Below are 16,740 nucleotides of genomic sequence, written 5' to 3'. Positions count from 1 at the left end.
GTTAGTTGCTTTAGGGATTTGTTCCCTCTAATTTTGTTTTCTTCTGCAGGGACCTGTGAAGTCTGTGCATGACATTGACTTCCGAAAGTGATAGTTGCTGCTAGGAATGGTGTTGGCACACTGATTGTGGTATGCAGACTCTTGGAGTGATTGTGCAGATTAGTGAAAATGTTGGTTGAGGGTTGAAAATTGGTCGCGAGCTCTCCTTCAAATGGCATCAATGAGATCTTTTCCAATTACCTAAACGGGGTAGATGAAGGCCTCAGCTTAACAGAGCAGAACATGGAACCCTGATGAATGGCACTGAGCTGTCAGCACAGATCATTCAAACAAGGGCTGCAGTAAGGCTTGAATCCACAACCTTCTGCTTTGATGGTATGAATGTTATGAGTTGAACTAAAGTAAAAGCCCAGATACTGTTGGAAAAATGCATGCCTGTGAGAGGCAAGGACCTCTATTGTATTGAACCTGCTGGGAAATGTCATAGTGCAAGATAGATCGACAGGACAAAATGTGATTTAATTAGATTCACATATATCACAATGATGTAACTGATGATATGCCTCTGAGATCCACAAGAGAGAAGGCACTAGTCTAAAATGAGTATATGAAGATGGAGGTCTTAGACCACAGTGTATGGATGTAAATAAGGGGTGTTACAGTCCTTAAGGAGTTGAAGAGCCAAACTCAATGGGAAGGAGTGAGCAGCCTCAGGGACAGTGTACATGCTGACACCCACAGCCCAAGATACTCCAGACCAGTATTTCAAAGTGCAGGTTGCAGGATTAGCTTAAAGCACAAGATAATGTAGAATGTATCTTGGCTAATGCATTAATTCAGAACAAGGTACCAATAGATTAGTGCAAGTGTTATCTCATAAACCAGATAGGACATAGAATGGCATGCAGGAAGGAAAATGTTTACATTGATAGAATGTGTTTCATTCATTCATGAGATGTGGGTGTCACTGGCTAAGGCAGTCTTTATTGCTTATCCCTAATTACCCTTGAGAAAGTGATGGTGAGCTGCGTTCTTGAACTGCTGCAGTTCATTCAGTGTATGGAAACCCCAGTACTATTCAGCAGAGGAACTTTCCAGAATTTTGACCCAGAGTGAGTGAAGAAACTTCCTCCAGCAGCAATACTCAGTACCGGCAGTGTGTATCATCAAAGCTCCTATCACCTTCAAATGCACAACCATTATAACATAGAAACATATTCATATACATGGGATTGTCACCATTGGTAAATTGCCCTCCAAGACTCACACCATCCTGATTTGGAAATATATTTTCCAGTATCGCTGGGGATGGTCTGTAGTGGTTTAAGAAGGGGGCTCTCCACTGCCACATGAAGTGGCAATTAGGGAATAAACGTAGAAACACAGAAACTAGGAGCAGGAGTTGGCCAATTGGGCCCTTCCAGCCTGCTCCACCAATTAATACAATTATGACTGATCATCCAACACAGTAATCTCCCCCGTACCCTTTGAATGTTTTCAAGAAGGAGTTGGGTATACTTCTTAGGACTAAAGGGATCAAATGTTTTGGCCTCAACTGCTTTCTGTTACAGTGAATTCCACAGGCTCACTATTCTCCAGGTGAATACATTTCTCTTTAGCTCAGTCCTAAATGGCTGTTCCATATTTTTATATGACTATAAACGCTGGTCTAGTCAGTGACGTCTACATCCTGAGAGAGAATACTAAAGAAATATGGTGGACTGTATGGGCGATTGAAACAAAGTACCAGTGTCTTCCTAACTGCTCTAGCCTGTCCCCTGTAGTCTGCCAGGATACCTACATCGAGGTGCTGCAGGGTGAAGATCACTGGCTCAGTGAGGAAGACCCGACTTGACTCCTTGTTGATGGAAGCAGCAATGATCTGAGAGTTGACGACGATGGAAGTGCTCTGGCTACTGACATCTGTGCCCATTCTCACTGTGGCATTCTCTGTTGATAGAAACTGGCCCAGGTTGTTGTACAGGATTAACACCACCTTCACAACCCCTGTGGGAAACAACAGCAGGTAACAGTGAGTCCTAGTTGGTTCAATGAGGCTTGAATGAACTTTCAGGACTGTTTGCTAAATCTGTTCTTTACCCAGTAGGTTCTTGTACCCCCAAAACATTTACTGTGCTTCCCCCTCTAACTCACCCCCCAGGGAATGTAAGTGTGCTTCCGTCACGTTTTTGCTCTTTGTAGAAACTGGAACAAGCCATTCAGCCCCTCAAGCTTGTTTTGTCAGTGCTCTCCAAAGGCTGAGGGGGTGACCATTTGGGTCTTATACAATGGTGCAAGGTTTTGCTCGAGTGGATACAGCTGGACTAGAAGCTATCACTATAAGATGGTCATCAAGAAATCCAATAGCAAGATTGGAAATAAGTGTCGCTATCCAGAGAGTAACTGTGGAGGTTGCAGCCACAGGGGGTTGTTCAAATGAACAGTATCAATGAATGTTAGACAACCACATGAGGGAGATTGTAATACAGGGCTATGATGGGAGATTTAGATGATGACAGAAGGTAAAAAGTGTCATAGATACATAAACACCAGCATGGACTGGTTAGGCCAAATGGCCTATTTTTGTGTCATATATCATTTTTAATTTAGTGTGATTCAGTAAGATCCTGGCTGATCTGTCCCATGGTTCCATTAACCAGTCACTACACCCCACATTCCATGGTACTCAACAAAGACTCTCTCTCTTGGTCTTGAAATTTGTCATTTGTCATCCTCTGTCACTTCCACCCTGCCTGCCCCCAACCTCGTCACTGGACTGTTGTCCAGGCATGTTGGGGCATGTTCTATATTTCACTAGTCTTTGTATGAAGAATTCCTTCCAGTCATTACTTCAGCGCTTATGTCAAGTTGATGTTCTCTTGTACTGAACTCAACCCTTACCACCCTACCATCACCACCAACCCCACACCCCTGAACATACCACCCCGCCCAGGAAGTCATTCTCTATCTGATTTATCAAATGCCTTTATAACTTAAATGTACCATTAGATTATTTCTCAATCGCCTGTACTTGAGGGAACAGAGCCAAGTTTCTGCAATGTAAACCCTTTTACCCCCAGTATCATTCAGCCGTCTAGCTCTCAAGCCCTCATGGAGCTCAAACGACAACCTGGTCTTGTGACCGACTGGTGCCAGTACCTATGGCTGCTTGAAACTGGGACCATGGGCTACCCTGCTGCCATGACCATGAGTTGCTAGGACCAGGTACTGCCAATTTTCTTGATTTTCCATTTACAGGATTCAGGATGTCCTGTTACTAGGGTCAAGGAATGCTTGTTGCCATGATGATCACTAGCTGGGACCAAAGATTGCCATTCCCATCACTGACTGTAGCCATGACTACATTGTCAGTATCCAGGGCTGTCCATTGCCAAGAGACTTGATTGTTGGGGCCAACTGTTGCCAGGACCTGGTACTGCCCGTTGCCAGCCAGTGAGACTTCCAGTTGCTTGCCCTCATGTTTCACTTGTTGCTCTGTGAGGGTCTGTGGTGAGAGTACCAGTGTTTGTAGGTCTCAGTTCATAGCTGTACAATCATTGTCTTTGTCTATACAGAAGACAGACAAAAAATGGAGGGAATCTTCAGGCAAATGATAGAGACATATACTCAAGCCAGAAGGATTTGAGAGTGTGCTGAGGGTGGGGTTGGGGAAATTAGAGAGAAGGTTCTCTTAGTCTCCTTTTTTATGATTGGATAACAGTGACAAGGTCAGAAGGGTCTTTCAAAGGAGGAGGAATTGCACTTCGATTAACAGATCAACCATAATAATTTTTATATTCTTTTATGGTTTGTTGGCATCACTGGCTAGGCGAAAATTTAGCACCCATCTCTAATGGTCCTGAATAGAGTGGTTCGAGAGGGATTTCAGAGGGTAGTTAAGAGTCAGCAACATTATGTGCTATCTGGAATCACACATAAGTCAGATTGGTTGACCAATTTCCTTAAAGTATGAGTTAACCAAGTGAGCTCTTATGACAATTGTCAATAGCTGTCATGATTCCCAAATTAGTTTTCAATTCTAGATTTCAAAGAAACAGTTAAATTCCACTAGCTGCCTTGATGGGATTTGACCTATTTCCCCCCAGAGCATTAAAATAAAACAAACAACTGTGAATGCTATATTAACTCTGCTTTCTCCTCACAAGTGCTGCTGAGTTTTGCCAGAAATTTCTGTTTTTATTTCAGATCTCCAGAGCATTAACTTATGTCTCTTGCCATTACCACTGTACAAACAACTTTTCTAAATACAATGGGTGCCCCTCCTTCATACAGAGGCCTTGCTTTGGGAAGATTATTGTTGCAATGGGGTGGTGGTGCTGGGGAAATAAAGGGAGAATACATTTTGTGAACCTGAATGGTCTCCACTCAGCCAACACATTTCTGAAGTGTGGGAGTAAACTGCGAGTTTTGAGACGATTTGTAGCTTAGGTTGAGATTTCGGATGTAGGTTTGCTCACTGAGCTTGAAGGTTCATTTCCAGATGTATACAGTCTACCTTGTATCCACACTTACCATTGCGGCTGTTCTGTTTGATGGTGTTTGGCGAGATCTGGATAAAGCTTTCTGTCAGATAACCATTTGGAAATGTCAGCTCCTTCACCTGCTCTTCAGTGTTGAGCACACAGACTTCAAATACTGTTGGAAGGAGAAACATAGAGAGAAATAGAGAGGGGATTGAAGGGAGAAGGGGGAGTGAGGTTTGAATGAGTGAAAGGAGAAGCATAAGTTTCGAGGGTGAGATCAGAGGAGAGGAAAGGAGCAGGAGGTGGGGAGAAAGAGGGAGAGGAGAGAAAGTGGAGCAAGGGACATGCGAGATAATGGGAAGGGGTGGTGGAGAGGGAGATGAAGAGTGAGGAATGGAAAGAAAAGGAGAGAGGACAAGAGTAGTGGAGTAGAAAGAGCAAGAGAGAATAAGAGGAGAAAGGAGAGGCAGAATGAAAAAGGGGAATGGGGATAGAGGGGTGTGAAAAGGAGAAGAGGTGAGAAGAAAAGACAGTAGAAGTTAGGAATGGGTGAAGGAAAGAAAAATTTGAAATACAAAAGAGGGCATGAAAGACCAAGACAGTGTATGTGAGAGACATGATCAGTTGAAACAGACAATGAAACATACAGGAGAAATGGTCAATGTAGATTAAGGGAGCAACAGTGGAAGAGAGAGCACCAGAGATCCCAACAAAGAGGACAAAGGACAGGAACAGAAAAAAGGACAAAATGAAGAGACAGATCAATAAAAAGAACCAAATAAGCAAGGGGACAGAGAACAGAAAAATAGTAACATAGAAATGGGTAGACAGTGTGAGATAGACAGAGAGAGGAAAGAGAAACATTTTGTGGTTATTCTTTGGAAAGAGGACTAGGTTTCTCATTTCCTCTATAAATGCACAGAGGATAATTCAAGTCCGAAACAGCCTTCAGATCTCAATTATACCAACAGACATTGGCATTAGATTAATCGGAGTCCAGGCAGGGTAGGATGTACAAACAGAGTCTGTGGTGAGTGGAGGTAAATCAATTCACAGATGGCTGCTGCGTATGAAGTACACAGAGGGACACAGGGCTCGTGTGGCAGTAAAGATGTTCTGTCTGATGATAACAGATCTCTCTGTGACAAAGTGAGGCAGCACACATGACAGGAAGACAGTGTTCAGAGAAAAAAGGAGGAAGACAGTGGAATTAAACTAAGAATGCCAAGGAATTTAACAAGGACAAAAACGGGGTTCAAGTTACAAGGCATGACTTTGGAAGGTTGGGCACATCTGCTCTCTCATTAGAAAGAAATACTGGTGGTGATTTAAACTGAGGGTTACCCACACCTCCGAAAAGGGGTGAGGTTGAGAAGGATAATCCTTCATGGTAACCTCAGCTGCTGGGAAATTTGAACCTTCTGTTGAACCTTCATTGAATCCATGCTGTTAGCATCACTCTGTATTACAAACCAGCTGTCCAGCCAACTGAACTAACCCACCCCATTTGGGTGGGGGTTGTGGAGGCTGGGGGAAGCAAGAGATTAGAGCTACGAGTGTTAACAATCATAAGATAACCCCACCCCTTTCAGGAATCCAGGGCTTGCAAATAGGTCACTAACTTGTTGTTACCATGGATACTGCACACCCCCATCAATACTCACCGACATTCTGAGTTGTGGTGTTGACTCGAGCAGGCACTTTGAGGTTGTCTGCCAGTAGGAAGGCCCCCTCCTCCAAGATATCCAACAACATGGTTGCTGTGTGAACCTGCTCCGTGGTGTTCATATCTTTCCATGATTCCAGAGCCTCTGGTCTCAGTAGGTTATCGACAGTTTGTACAACAGCCTGCAAGCAAATCACATTTGTATTAAGATCATGGACTTTGGGATTGAGTTGCCAACCTCTCCAGCATTGCTCTGGAGTCTCAGTAATAAGTGAACAATCTCTGGGATATGATGGAGAGCACAGTCTATCGCCATACAGAACACCCCAGCCCAGACAGTCCCAATCTCTGCTCTACCAGGCTAGATTAGACCAGTGCAGCACACAGTGGCAGCAGTGTGTACTGTCTACAAGATGCACTGCAACAACTCATCCAGGCTCCTTTGACAGCATCTCCCAAACCCATGACCACTACCATCCAAAAGGACAGGAGCAGGAGATATAAGGGAACACCACCATACTGACTTGGAAATATTTCATTATTTCTTCAATGTTGCTGGGTCAAAATCCTGCCTCTTCCTTCCTAATGGCACTGTGGGTGTCCCTAAATCACAAGATGCACAATCGCTCTCCTTCTTGAGGGAATCTGGGGATGGGTAACAGTGAGGCCTACATCCCATGAAAGAATAAAGAAAAAGCTGCAATATGTTTTTATGCCACCACCTGGTGATCTTCAGATCTTCAGATAGAGTGTTCCCACTTGACCTCTTAGGGTGTGGGGGTGAACTACAGACAGGGAGAGGAAGGAGGCTGTGTTGAGGAGGTAGAAGAGGTTACAAATAAATATCCAGCAACTGTGCAAAATCCATGAATCCAACCCCAACACATTCACACAAACACTCACGTACCTCTATGTACGCTCTGCAGGTCCTTTCCCGTTTCTGTATCTGTGCCCGTTGGGAGAGAGAGAGGAAAACACAACATTTGTCACACATTCTCTGAAACTGTCACATGCAGAGGAAGATCCCACTGCTGTGAACCACCTTCTCTGCTCTTCTAAATTGTTGACGTCCTGAACTCTCTTTTGCCCCAGATACACCATTGTGCCCCTCTGTACCATGAGGTGCAGTGTTGGGCTGAGGGCAAACATAGTTGAACCTGCTGCACCATCCCATAAGACCATGGCTGAGCTTTACCCAAATCCCAATATCCCACCTCACTCTTTTACCCTGGCCAAACAAAGAACGAAGACTGATTAACCTTAGCTCCAGGAGCTCCAATTGTCCTCTTGTATTCTTGGCCTTACAGGAAAGAAGAGATCCCAGGTTTCTTTGGGTGAAAATATGTTTCCTGTATGCGTTCGTGAATAGCTTAGCCCTAATTTTAAGATTATTACCACTTGTTTAGGACTTTTCCCACTGCTCCTTAACCAAGGAGAGGGAATAATTATCATCCCCTGTTATATTTGGAAATGAATGCCCTGGCAGTACTGGACCTCAATTCTGAGATATTCAGGGTCGAACCAGCATCTCTCATTTGCAAGTTGTACTGGATTTTCCTTCTGGGTCACTATAGTTACTCCAAATGTGGTTAGATCTTCTTGCAATCCTCTGTATTCCAGTGAGTACACAACCTCTGACCACCTTCATATAACCATAACCCTATTCTGAGTTTCAGCATCATTGTAATAAATCTGGATGCACTTCCTCAGAAATTGATCAGTTCTTCAGTGATGGAAACTGGTGTAGTGGTCTAGGTCGGGTCTAACTTCAGCTCCTGAGCATTTGTAGACTAACTTCCTAATCTTTATGCATTGTAGTCCTCTTGCAATGAAGGTCAAAATACCAGAAGCTTTTCCAACTACTTTCCATATCAGTCTCCAAGATTTAAAATGCCTCAAATTTAATTCTGTTCCTTGTATTTTCATTATTAAAAATGTTCTCTGAGGTCTCAAGTGATGACCTCATGCCTACTGACACTCAACTCCAAGTGTTGTTTTACACATTTTCTTCCTCCTCCACACTGTCAACCTTTTCTCTCCAATTCCACTTCACAGTGCAAATAAATACTTCCATTATATGCTCTGCATTAATACAGAATCTTTGCTCTTGCTATTTCTGGAGCATGTTTGAAAAGGCATTCTTTCAGCTGACACCCACCTCCCACTATACAAGCTGTGCAAGAAACACTCACATATTGTGATAGTTCATCTTAAAAACTGCTACTGTGAACTCAGTTTCCAAGATTAATATATATTCCTCATCCAGCTACAGCTGCTGGCCACCCCTTCTCTCTCTGGTTGCTTTAAACACTTTATCTATTTAGTGAATAGGAAGGGGACGATTAGGATAGGGAAGGAGGGGTGAGGCAGAGAGTGGACGTTTGGAACGGTGGATGGAGTGTCTGTCTGGTCTGTTTTCTCCCTCTTTCTTTCTCTGTGACATGCATTCTATTTCTATCTCTCTCCAGTCTATGTTCTCTTTATCTCTCTGGTCTGATGATATTGTCCCTGCTTTACCTTCTCTCCATTCTCTTTAATGTTCATTCTCTTTCTTTCTTCTCTCTTTCTAGCCCCCACCACTCCTAGTTTGCATTAACTCTTTACTCTGCATTCTTTCACTCCAGATTGTACTCTCCGTATTTTCGCTGTCTATTCTGCATTCACTTCCTTTCAGCTCTGCATTCCCTTGTACTCTCTTTGATCTATGTTTTTTTCACTTCACTGTATTGCCTTCGTCTCTCTCTTCATTCTCTCCCTCTTTCTCTTTTTCTCATCACTTTGCATTTTTTCTGTCAGCTCTGGATTTATGCCCTTTCAGCTCTGCATTCGCTCTTTCTTTCTGTTCTCCATGCTCCACTCTATTCTTTCTCTGCCATATATTCTCCTTCTCTCTTGTTTTCCACTCTGCATTCTCTTTCTTTACTGTGTATTCTCTCTCTTTTACTCCCCACTCTGCATTCACTGTTGCACTCTTCTCTGTGTAGTCTCCATGCTCTGCATTCTTTATCTCTCCTCTCTGCAGTACCCCAGTCCTCTGAACTGCAGGTCTTGTGAATGCTGACTGTACCCTATAATAACAGCAGTCACCATTAAGGAAAATAGCCCAAACCTTGTTGTAACTGCGTCCTGCTGATTCCTTGTCGCTGGGTCTCAGAGCCTGCAGCTGGGCGTCAAGAATATCCAGTAGTTGCTCCATCAGTTTGACAGAGGAGCTGACATCGCCAGCATAAATTGGGCCTCTAGTGTGCCGGGACAGCTCATTCGCAATGTTAGCTGCATTCTCTCCACTCTTAATCTGTCAAAGCAAGGTCCAAATTATGCACAATCAGTGCTGGAAGATCCCAGAAGAAAGAAAATACTGGCTCATTGTGCTGGGTGGACTGGAAATCATTTCTCAGGTACGTGAGGTGAGTTGGACCAGTTAGAATCATAGAATCTCTACAGTGCAGAGAAAGGCCCATCAAGTCTACACTGATCGTCAAAAGGGGAAATCACATCCAGAACCCCCTCTTCCATTCCCATAAGGAGCTTTTAACCATAGAATCCCTTAAGTGTGGAAACAGGCCATTTGACCCAACAAGTCCACACCAACTTCCTGAGGAGTAACCCACCCAGACCCATTCCTCAACACTTACTCCTGACTAGTACTCCTCACCTACACATCCCTGAACATTATGGGCAATTTAACATGGCCAATTCACCTAACCTGCCCATCTTTGGATTGTGGGAGGAAACTGGAGCACCCGGAGGAAACCTATGCAGACACGGGGAGAATGTGCAAATTCCACACAGACAGTCACCCGAGGTGGGAATCAAACCCAGGTCCCTGGCGCTGTCAGGCAGCAGTGCTAACTACTGAGCCACCATGGCTATCCCACCTCACCTACACATCACTGGGATACTACAGGACAACTTAGCATGACCAATCCATCTAACCTGCACCTGGAGAAAACCCACATAGACACGGGGAAAATGTGCAAGCTCCACACAGACAGTCGTCGAGGGCGGAATTGAATGTGGGTCTCTGGTGCTGTGAGACAGCAGTACTAACTGAGGCGTGCCAACAGTTTGTCTCATTTTCCAGATTTACTGTATTTTCTTTCTCTAGTGATTGAAGTATCTGCCCAATGAGCTTTTGCTGTATCTGTGCCCAATTCATACCCAATAGATGTAAATCAGAGACTCAGTGATTCCTCTACCTGGTCCAGCTCCCCACGTTTGTGCACCCTGTTCTTGCACTCTCCCACCAATCCAGGACCTCAAGCCGTGCTGTGCCAAGGAGAGATCAGCACTGGCCACGTGTAGAGATGGGAGAGTGGCAGGGCTTTGGTAGATGACCCCTCCCCACCCAATTAAATCCTCTTCCCACCTCCACATGCACTGCCTCCAGGAGTCACAAAGTCATAGAGTCAAACAGCATGGAAATGGACTGCTCAGTCCAATCGTCCACGTTGACCATGTTCCCAAAGTAAACTAGTCCCATCTGCCTGCGCTTGGTCCATTTCCCTCCAAACCCTTCCTATTCATGTACTTAACCAAATGTCTTTTAAATGATGTAACCGAACTTGCATCCATCACTTTGGCAGTTCATTTCACACACAAAGCAATCTCTGTGTAAAATAGTTGAAGATTCTGCCCCAAGTTGCCATTCCTTCAGTGCCACTGTGTTAAAATCCCAGAATTCCCTCCTTAACAGCACTGCAGGAGTCCCTACAACAAGGACAGGGCCTGCAGCAGTTCAAGAAGGAAGCTTACCAGCAGCTTCCTCAGGGCAATTAAGATAGGGCAATAAATGCTGGCCCAGCCAGTGATACCCACATCTCATGTGGATGAATACAAAAAATGAAGTGCCAGTGGAATCCTGACATCGTACCCGAAGAGATCTGGATTGTGTCTTTTTGTTCTCGGTTCTCCAAGACAGAAAACATTTTCTCTCTGTCCTACCATGCCAAGTCCTCTAATCAGGGTGAGCAGTTCAATTCGATTACTCCTCCATCTTCCAGTCTTTTTTGAAATAAACATTAACCAGGTTAGACAGCCTCTGGTAGGGCACTGTGATGATAAATCAAAATGTCTCCTCTATCTTCTAATCTGAAGGAAACACTAACAGACTGTATGCAGCATGTCTTTATAATTCAAACCTTATTGCACCAGTGTTATTGGAATGAATTTGCACTGTCCTTTAAGGTTCTTCTTCTTGAATTGTGATACGAAATGGAAGGGAACAGTGTTGATGGGATATAAGCAGAGCTGTTAGCTAATCTCCAGCCCTTTGTATTCCAGCTTCGAGACTGAGGCCAACATTCCATTTACCTTCCTGATTTCCTTTCAGACATCCCCCCCTCCCCAGTAACTCAGTGATCAAAAGACAATTAGTGACAATGCTATAAATTGGACATTAAAAACACAAGTTGATGAGGCTTGAAATATTAACTCTATGTTTCTCCACTGACGTTGCCAGACCTCCTGAGTATCCCTAGCATTCTGTGTTTTTATTTCTGCATTTGACCCTCAGGTCTCCCTCTTTCATGATTACCTTTTGTGCCACTTGGTTTACCCAGGGCGAGGTGCAGTTACTCAAATCAGGGCCTCTTGGGCTCCAAAGTCCAAGTGAAAGGAGACAGAGGTAGGAGGCGATACCTGTAAGACAGAGAGAGAGAAAACATGAGAGAGAAAGTAAGAACGAGAGAGAGAGAGAGAAATAAGAGTCAGTGAGTGAGTGAGAAAGAAAGGGAGAAAGTGAGTGAGGGAGGGAGAGCAAGAGAGAGTGACTGAATGAGAGAGAAAAAGAGTGAGACAGACAGAGTAAGGAAGAGAGCTAAATTGAATGAGTGCGACGGTGAGAGAAAAGCGAGTGAGTGAGCAAGAGATAAAAAGAGAGCGAATGAGTGAAAGAAGAGGGAATGAGTGAGTGAGTGAAAGATAGAGAGTGAAAGACAGCAAGAGAGAAAAAAGGTCAGAGTGAGAGAGACTGAGACAGTGACTGAGAGCAAGACACAGAGAGAGAGATAGTGAGAAAGAGAATGAGAAAAAGGAGAGTTCGAGACAGAAATTAAGAGTGAGAGTGTGTGTGTGTGAGAGAGAGAGAGAGACAGAGAGAGAGAGAGAGACAGAGACAGAGAAAGACAGACAGTTAGTACAACTACATGCAGTTATCTCTGCAAATGTATTTGTTTCTGTGGCCAAAACAGTAGCACTAAAGACTTGAAGAGTGAACAAACTCCCACTTCATTACCTTAGGCGTTACAATACATATGAAATGCTTGGGTTCTGCATTCTAACTGTAGTGTTTTCTGCTGTTGTCCCTCATATTGTCTGACCATGCTCTTCCAGATGGAGAGGTCAGGGATCGGGGGTTGGGAAGTGCTGCTGAAGTAGGTTTTGCAGTTACTGTAGTGCACCTTGTGTCAGGTAGAGGAGGAATTGTACATTTAAGATGGTTTATTGGCTGTTTGCCCCATGGACTGGAAACAGAGGGGTAAGTGTCAGACAGTGGGCGGCACGGTGGCACAGTGGTTAGCACTGCTGCCTCACAGCGCCAGAGACCCGGGTTCAATTCCCGCCTCAGGCGACCGACTGTGTGGAGTTTGCACATTCTCCCTGTGTCTGCGTGGGTTTCCTCCGGGTGCTCCGGTTTCCTCCCACACTCCAAAAATGTGCAGGTCAGGTGAATTGGCCACGCTAAATTGCCTGTAGTGTTAGGTGCAGGGGTAAATGTAGGGGAATGGGTCTGGGTGGGTGCGCTTCGGCGGGTCGGTGTGGACTTGTTGGGCCGAAGGGCCTGTTTCCACACTGTAAGTAATCTAATCTAATCTAATCTAATCTAAAAAAAAATGGGGCTGTGCTGGGAATGGCATTCCCTATCCTGACAGTGCTGGGAATGGAGATCTCTATCCATACAGTGATGGAAAAGGAGTTCTTTATCCAGGCAGTGGTGGGATTGAGGGATCTCTACCCTGGCAGCGCTGGGAATGGGGTTCTCTATTCAAAAAGTGCTGGAAATGGGGCTCTTATCTTGGCAGTGCTGGGATTGGGGGATCTCTATTCTGGCAGAACTGGGAATGGTGGAACTCTGCCCAGGCTGTGCTGGGAATGGAGAAACTGATGCCAAGTAGTGCTGGGAATGTGGGAATTGGTGCCAGGCAATGCTGGGAATGGTGGGACTCTACCCAGGTAGTGCTGGGAATGTGGGAATTGGTGCCAGACATTGTTACGAATGGGGAACTGGTGCCAAGCAGTGCTCGGAATGTGGGAACTGGTGCCAGGCATTGCTGAGAATTGGGAACTAGTGCCAGGCATTGCTGGGAATGGAGAACTGGTTCCAGCTTGTGCTGGGAGTGCTGGGAATGGGGGAACTGGTGCCAGGCAGTGCTGGGAACGTGGGAACTGCTGCCAGGATTGGGGAAACTGGTGCCAGGCAGTGCAGAGAATGGGAAAACTGGTGCCAGGCAGTGCTGGGAAAGGGGGAACTAGTGCCAGGCACTGCTGGGATGCAAATCCTTTGTGTGTTGACAGATTGAGGATCGATCAGTTGTGCCCATCAGCAGCGATAGGCACTGGCAAGCTACCTTTCTCCCCCAGTTTACTAATGCCAGCCTCATACCCTTAGTCCCTTTGGGACATGGTCTCTCCACGAGTACACCTTGCTGTGTCGATGGCCACTTGATGCCTCTGGACTCTGTTGACTCACAGTATCGCTGTGGTGATGGCTGTTGGTTGGATAGGGGTGTCCGCCTGGTACTGGGGACATTTGGAGTGATGGGCCTCTGCTCCGGTACTAGCTGGTTAATTGCACCCACAGCGATGGTAGTGAGCGGGGCTTTCCTGGTGGTGGTTGTCGTGGTTACCATGGTTGGTTTTGCAGCAGCTGTATTGCTTGTGGAAGCCACTGTGACTTGTGCTAAAAAGAAACAAAACACTTGACAATTAGTTTCTACACTAACCACGCCAAGAAATCAGATCCAGGCATAGTGAAAAGATTTAATGAAATTCCCCAGGAGCAAAGAGCAGAAGAAAGAGCTTGCATTTACATAGCACCTTTCACAAGAAAGGGACAAAGGATAACCCAGAAAACTACAGACCTGTCAGTTTGACATCAATAGTGGCAAACTGATAGAGGCCATAATATGAGATAAGGTAAATATCCACTCTGAGAAAAATAAATTAATACTAGACAGTCAATGGCAGGTCATTTCTGACAAATTTAATTGAGTTCTTTGATGGCAGTGGTGTTAGTGCTGTGAATGTTATAGATTTGGTATTTCAGAAAGGATTTGATATGGTAGGTTTTGTAGCAAATTAGAAATGTTTGGGATTGATGGGTCCTTGGCAGCATGGATTAAAAGTTGGCCAAACGATAAGACACAGAGAGGAGGTATAGATGAGCATTTCTCAGATTGAAAAAGGTGTTCTCCAGGGGTCAGTGTTGGGACCCTTGCTTTTTCTGATTCATATAAACAATTTGGAGATGACGGCAAAATCTCTAAATTTGCAGGAAGAATAGAGAGAATTGTGAGGATGATGCTGAGCGACTTCAGGGGGATATTGACAAGCTGACCAAATGGGCAGACACTGAGATGATGAATTTCAATGTAGAGAAATGTCAGGAAATGCATTTTTATAAAAGAAACACAAGAGACAATACAACTTTGAGGAGCAGCAGGATGTCGGGATTCAAGTGCATTTCTCTAAAGGTGGCTAGGCAAGTTGAAACAGCTGTTTGAAGGCTTATAGGATCCTTGGATTTATAAATAGAGGCATAGAGTATAAAAGCAAGGAAGTGATGCTTCCCCTCTTTAAATCATTAATCAGACCATATTTGGAGTTTAGTTCTGCATTTAGTTCTAGACACCTTATTTAAGGAAGAATGTTAAAGACCTGGAGAGATTTAAAATGAGGTTTACAAGGATTATACAAGGAATGAAAAATTTTAGATATAAGGAAAGATCAGAGCAATTGGGCCTATTCTCCTCAGCAGAGAAGATTAAGAGGTGACCTCATTTTAGTGTTCAAAATTATGAACAATTTTGATAGGGTAAAGAAGTATATTTTGTTTCCACTAGTTAGTATGTCAGTAACTAGAGGGTCACAATTTCAAGATTGTCAGCAAAGGAGCTAGGAGTGAGATGAGGAGAAACTTCTTTTCTCAGAGAGTTGTTAGGATTTAGAATGTGCTGCCTGGGAGAGTTGTGGAGGTGGATTCCATATGATGTTTCAAAATACAGATGAATAGATTTTTGAATGTGATGAATTTAGACAGGTATAGAGATAGGGCTGGAGAATGAGACAGGGCATCCTAAAGTGTTTTACACCCAATGAAGCATTTTGAAATGTAATCACTGTTGTAACGTAGGAAATGCACTGGCTAATTAGTGCACAGCAAGCTCCCACAGACTGCAAAGTGATAAAGACCAGATAAACCGCTTCAGCAATATTAGTATTATTAACTGTCTTAGCAAAATTAGTATAATTAACTATTTTAGCAATATTAGTTGAGGGAGAAGTAGTGGTCAGGACTTTGGGGAGAACTCGCCTGCTATTTTTCATGTCTTGCAACAGGATTCTTTGTCTTCACCTGAGAGAGTAAATGCACTTTATTTTGCATGTGGAAAACACAATCTCTGACAGTGCAGCACTCTCAGCACTGCCTTACAACATCATCCCAAACCTGGTAAATACCGCAACATGCAAAAACAAAACTCTGTAATCCCACACGAGTGTCTCATAACACAGCAAACATTTCTCACAATCCTCACCGAAATCCCCATATGACTTAGAAAGACTAATACACAGGGGTGTCCCAATGTGACAGATGTGACTCCTTCAACAAGTTAAACTTCTGGAAATGGCAAATATCTGTTTCTGGAGACCGCAGAAATACTATCAGGAATACCATTAGAGAGTACTTGTTGAACAGCAGATGGGTTAGCTTAGTTGGCTGGATAACTGGTTTGGGATCCAGAGTGACGGCAACAGTGTGGGCTCAATTCATGCATTGGTTGAGGTTACCATTACCATCTTTCTCAACTTTCCCTCCACCTGAGATGTGGTGACCCTTATGTTAAATCACCACCAGTTCTCCCTCTCTCTCTAATAAGACAGTGGCACTTGACCTTGACTTGTTAAATATCGGAAAACAGTGATATGCTGATAATGCCACTGCACTAATAATCCTAACACCCAGCTTCACACTCTGGAGGATTGTGGGCTTATATCCAATACAACTGAATTTAAAATCAATTAATGAAAATCTGAATAAGATGATAAAACTACCATTTGTAAAAGCTCATCTGGCCCTCTAGGGCAGGAAATGTGGAATCCTTACTTGGTATGGCCTGCATGTGACTCCACTCCCACGGCAATGTGGTTGACTCTTAACTGCCCCTAAAAGGACAATCAGTTCAAGTGCCCTACCCAGAGGGAAAACCAGGAACACTTACAAATGAATGTCCTGGCCCTCCATTTAGAAGAATGAGATGAATTGGACGACTCAGTCTATTTTGTTAGTTTTATTGTTTTTTTCCTTCAGGTTAGGGTCAAGCTACAAATGCTGCTATGGCTAGTGACACCCACGTCCAATGAAAGAAGAAA

At 44.2% G+C, this 16,740-nt stretch overlaps 1 protein-coding gene across 11 annotated transcripts in view; it reads right to left on the bottom strand.

Moving 5' to 3' along the window:
* The window catches only part of LOC122552175 (adhesion G protein-coupled receptor L1-like), a 631,704-nt gene that overhangs the window by 89,190 nt on the left and 525,774 nt on the right, over nt 1–16,740 (bottom strand). For 7 of the 11 annotated variants that reach the window (XM_087983422.1, XM_043694733.2, XM_043694723.2 and 4 more), the window contains exons 7-13: nt 13,754–14,050; nt 11,687–11,790; nt 9,260–9,445; nt 7,058–7,096; nt 6,149–6,332; nt 4,534–4,656; nt 1,802–2,007 (exon numbers count right to left, since the gene is read on the bottom strand). In XM_087983422.1, the coding sequence (XP_087839548.1) occupies nt 1,802–2,007; nt 4,534–4,656; nt 6,149–6,332; nt 7,058–7,096; nt 9,260–9,445; nt 11,687–11,790; nt 13,754–14,050 (1,139 nt within the window). The remainder of the gene's footprint in view (nt 1–1,801; nt 2,008–4,533; nt 4,657–6,148; nt 6,333–7,057; nt 7,097–9,259; nt 9,446–11,686; nt 11,791–13,753; nt 14,051–16,740) is intronic. The other 4 variants (XM_087983425.1, XM_043694734.2, XM_087983421.1 and 1 more) reach the window with 1 other exon arrangement.

Source organism: Chiloscyllium plagiosum, unplaced genomic scaffold (assembly GCF_037043375.1).
Source record: "Chiloscyllium plagiosum isolate Xiang-an unplaced genomic scaffold, Cpla_swu_hap1 HiC_scaffold_45, whole genome shotgun sequence".
NCBI classification, from domain to species: Eukaryota; Metazoa; Chordata; class Chondrichthyes; order Orectolobiformes; family Hemiscylliidae; genus Chiloscyllium; species Chiloscyllium plagiosum.
Note: the sequence above shows the minus strand (reverse complement) of the source record. Positions and strands in the feature narration are given on the sequence as shown.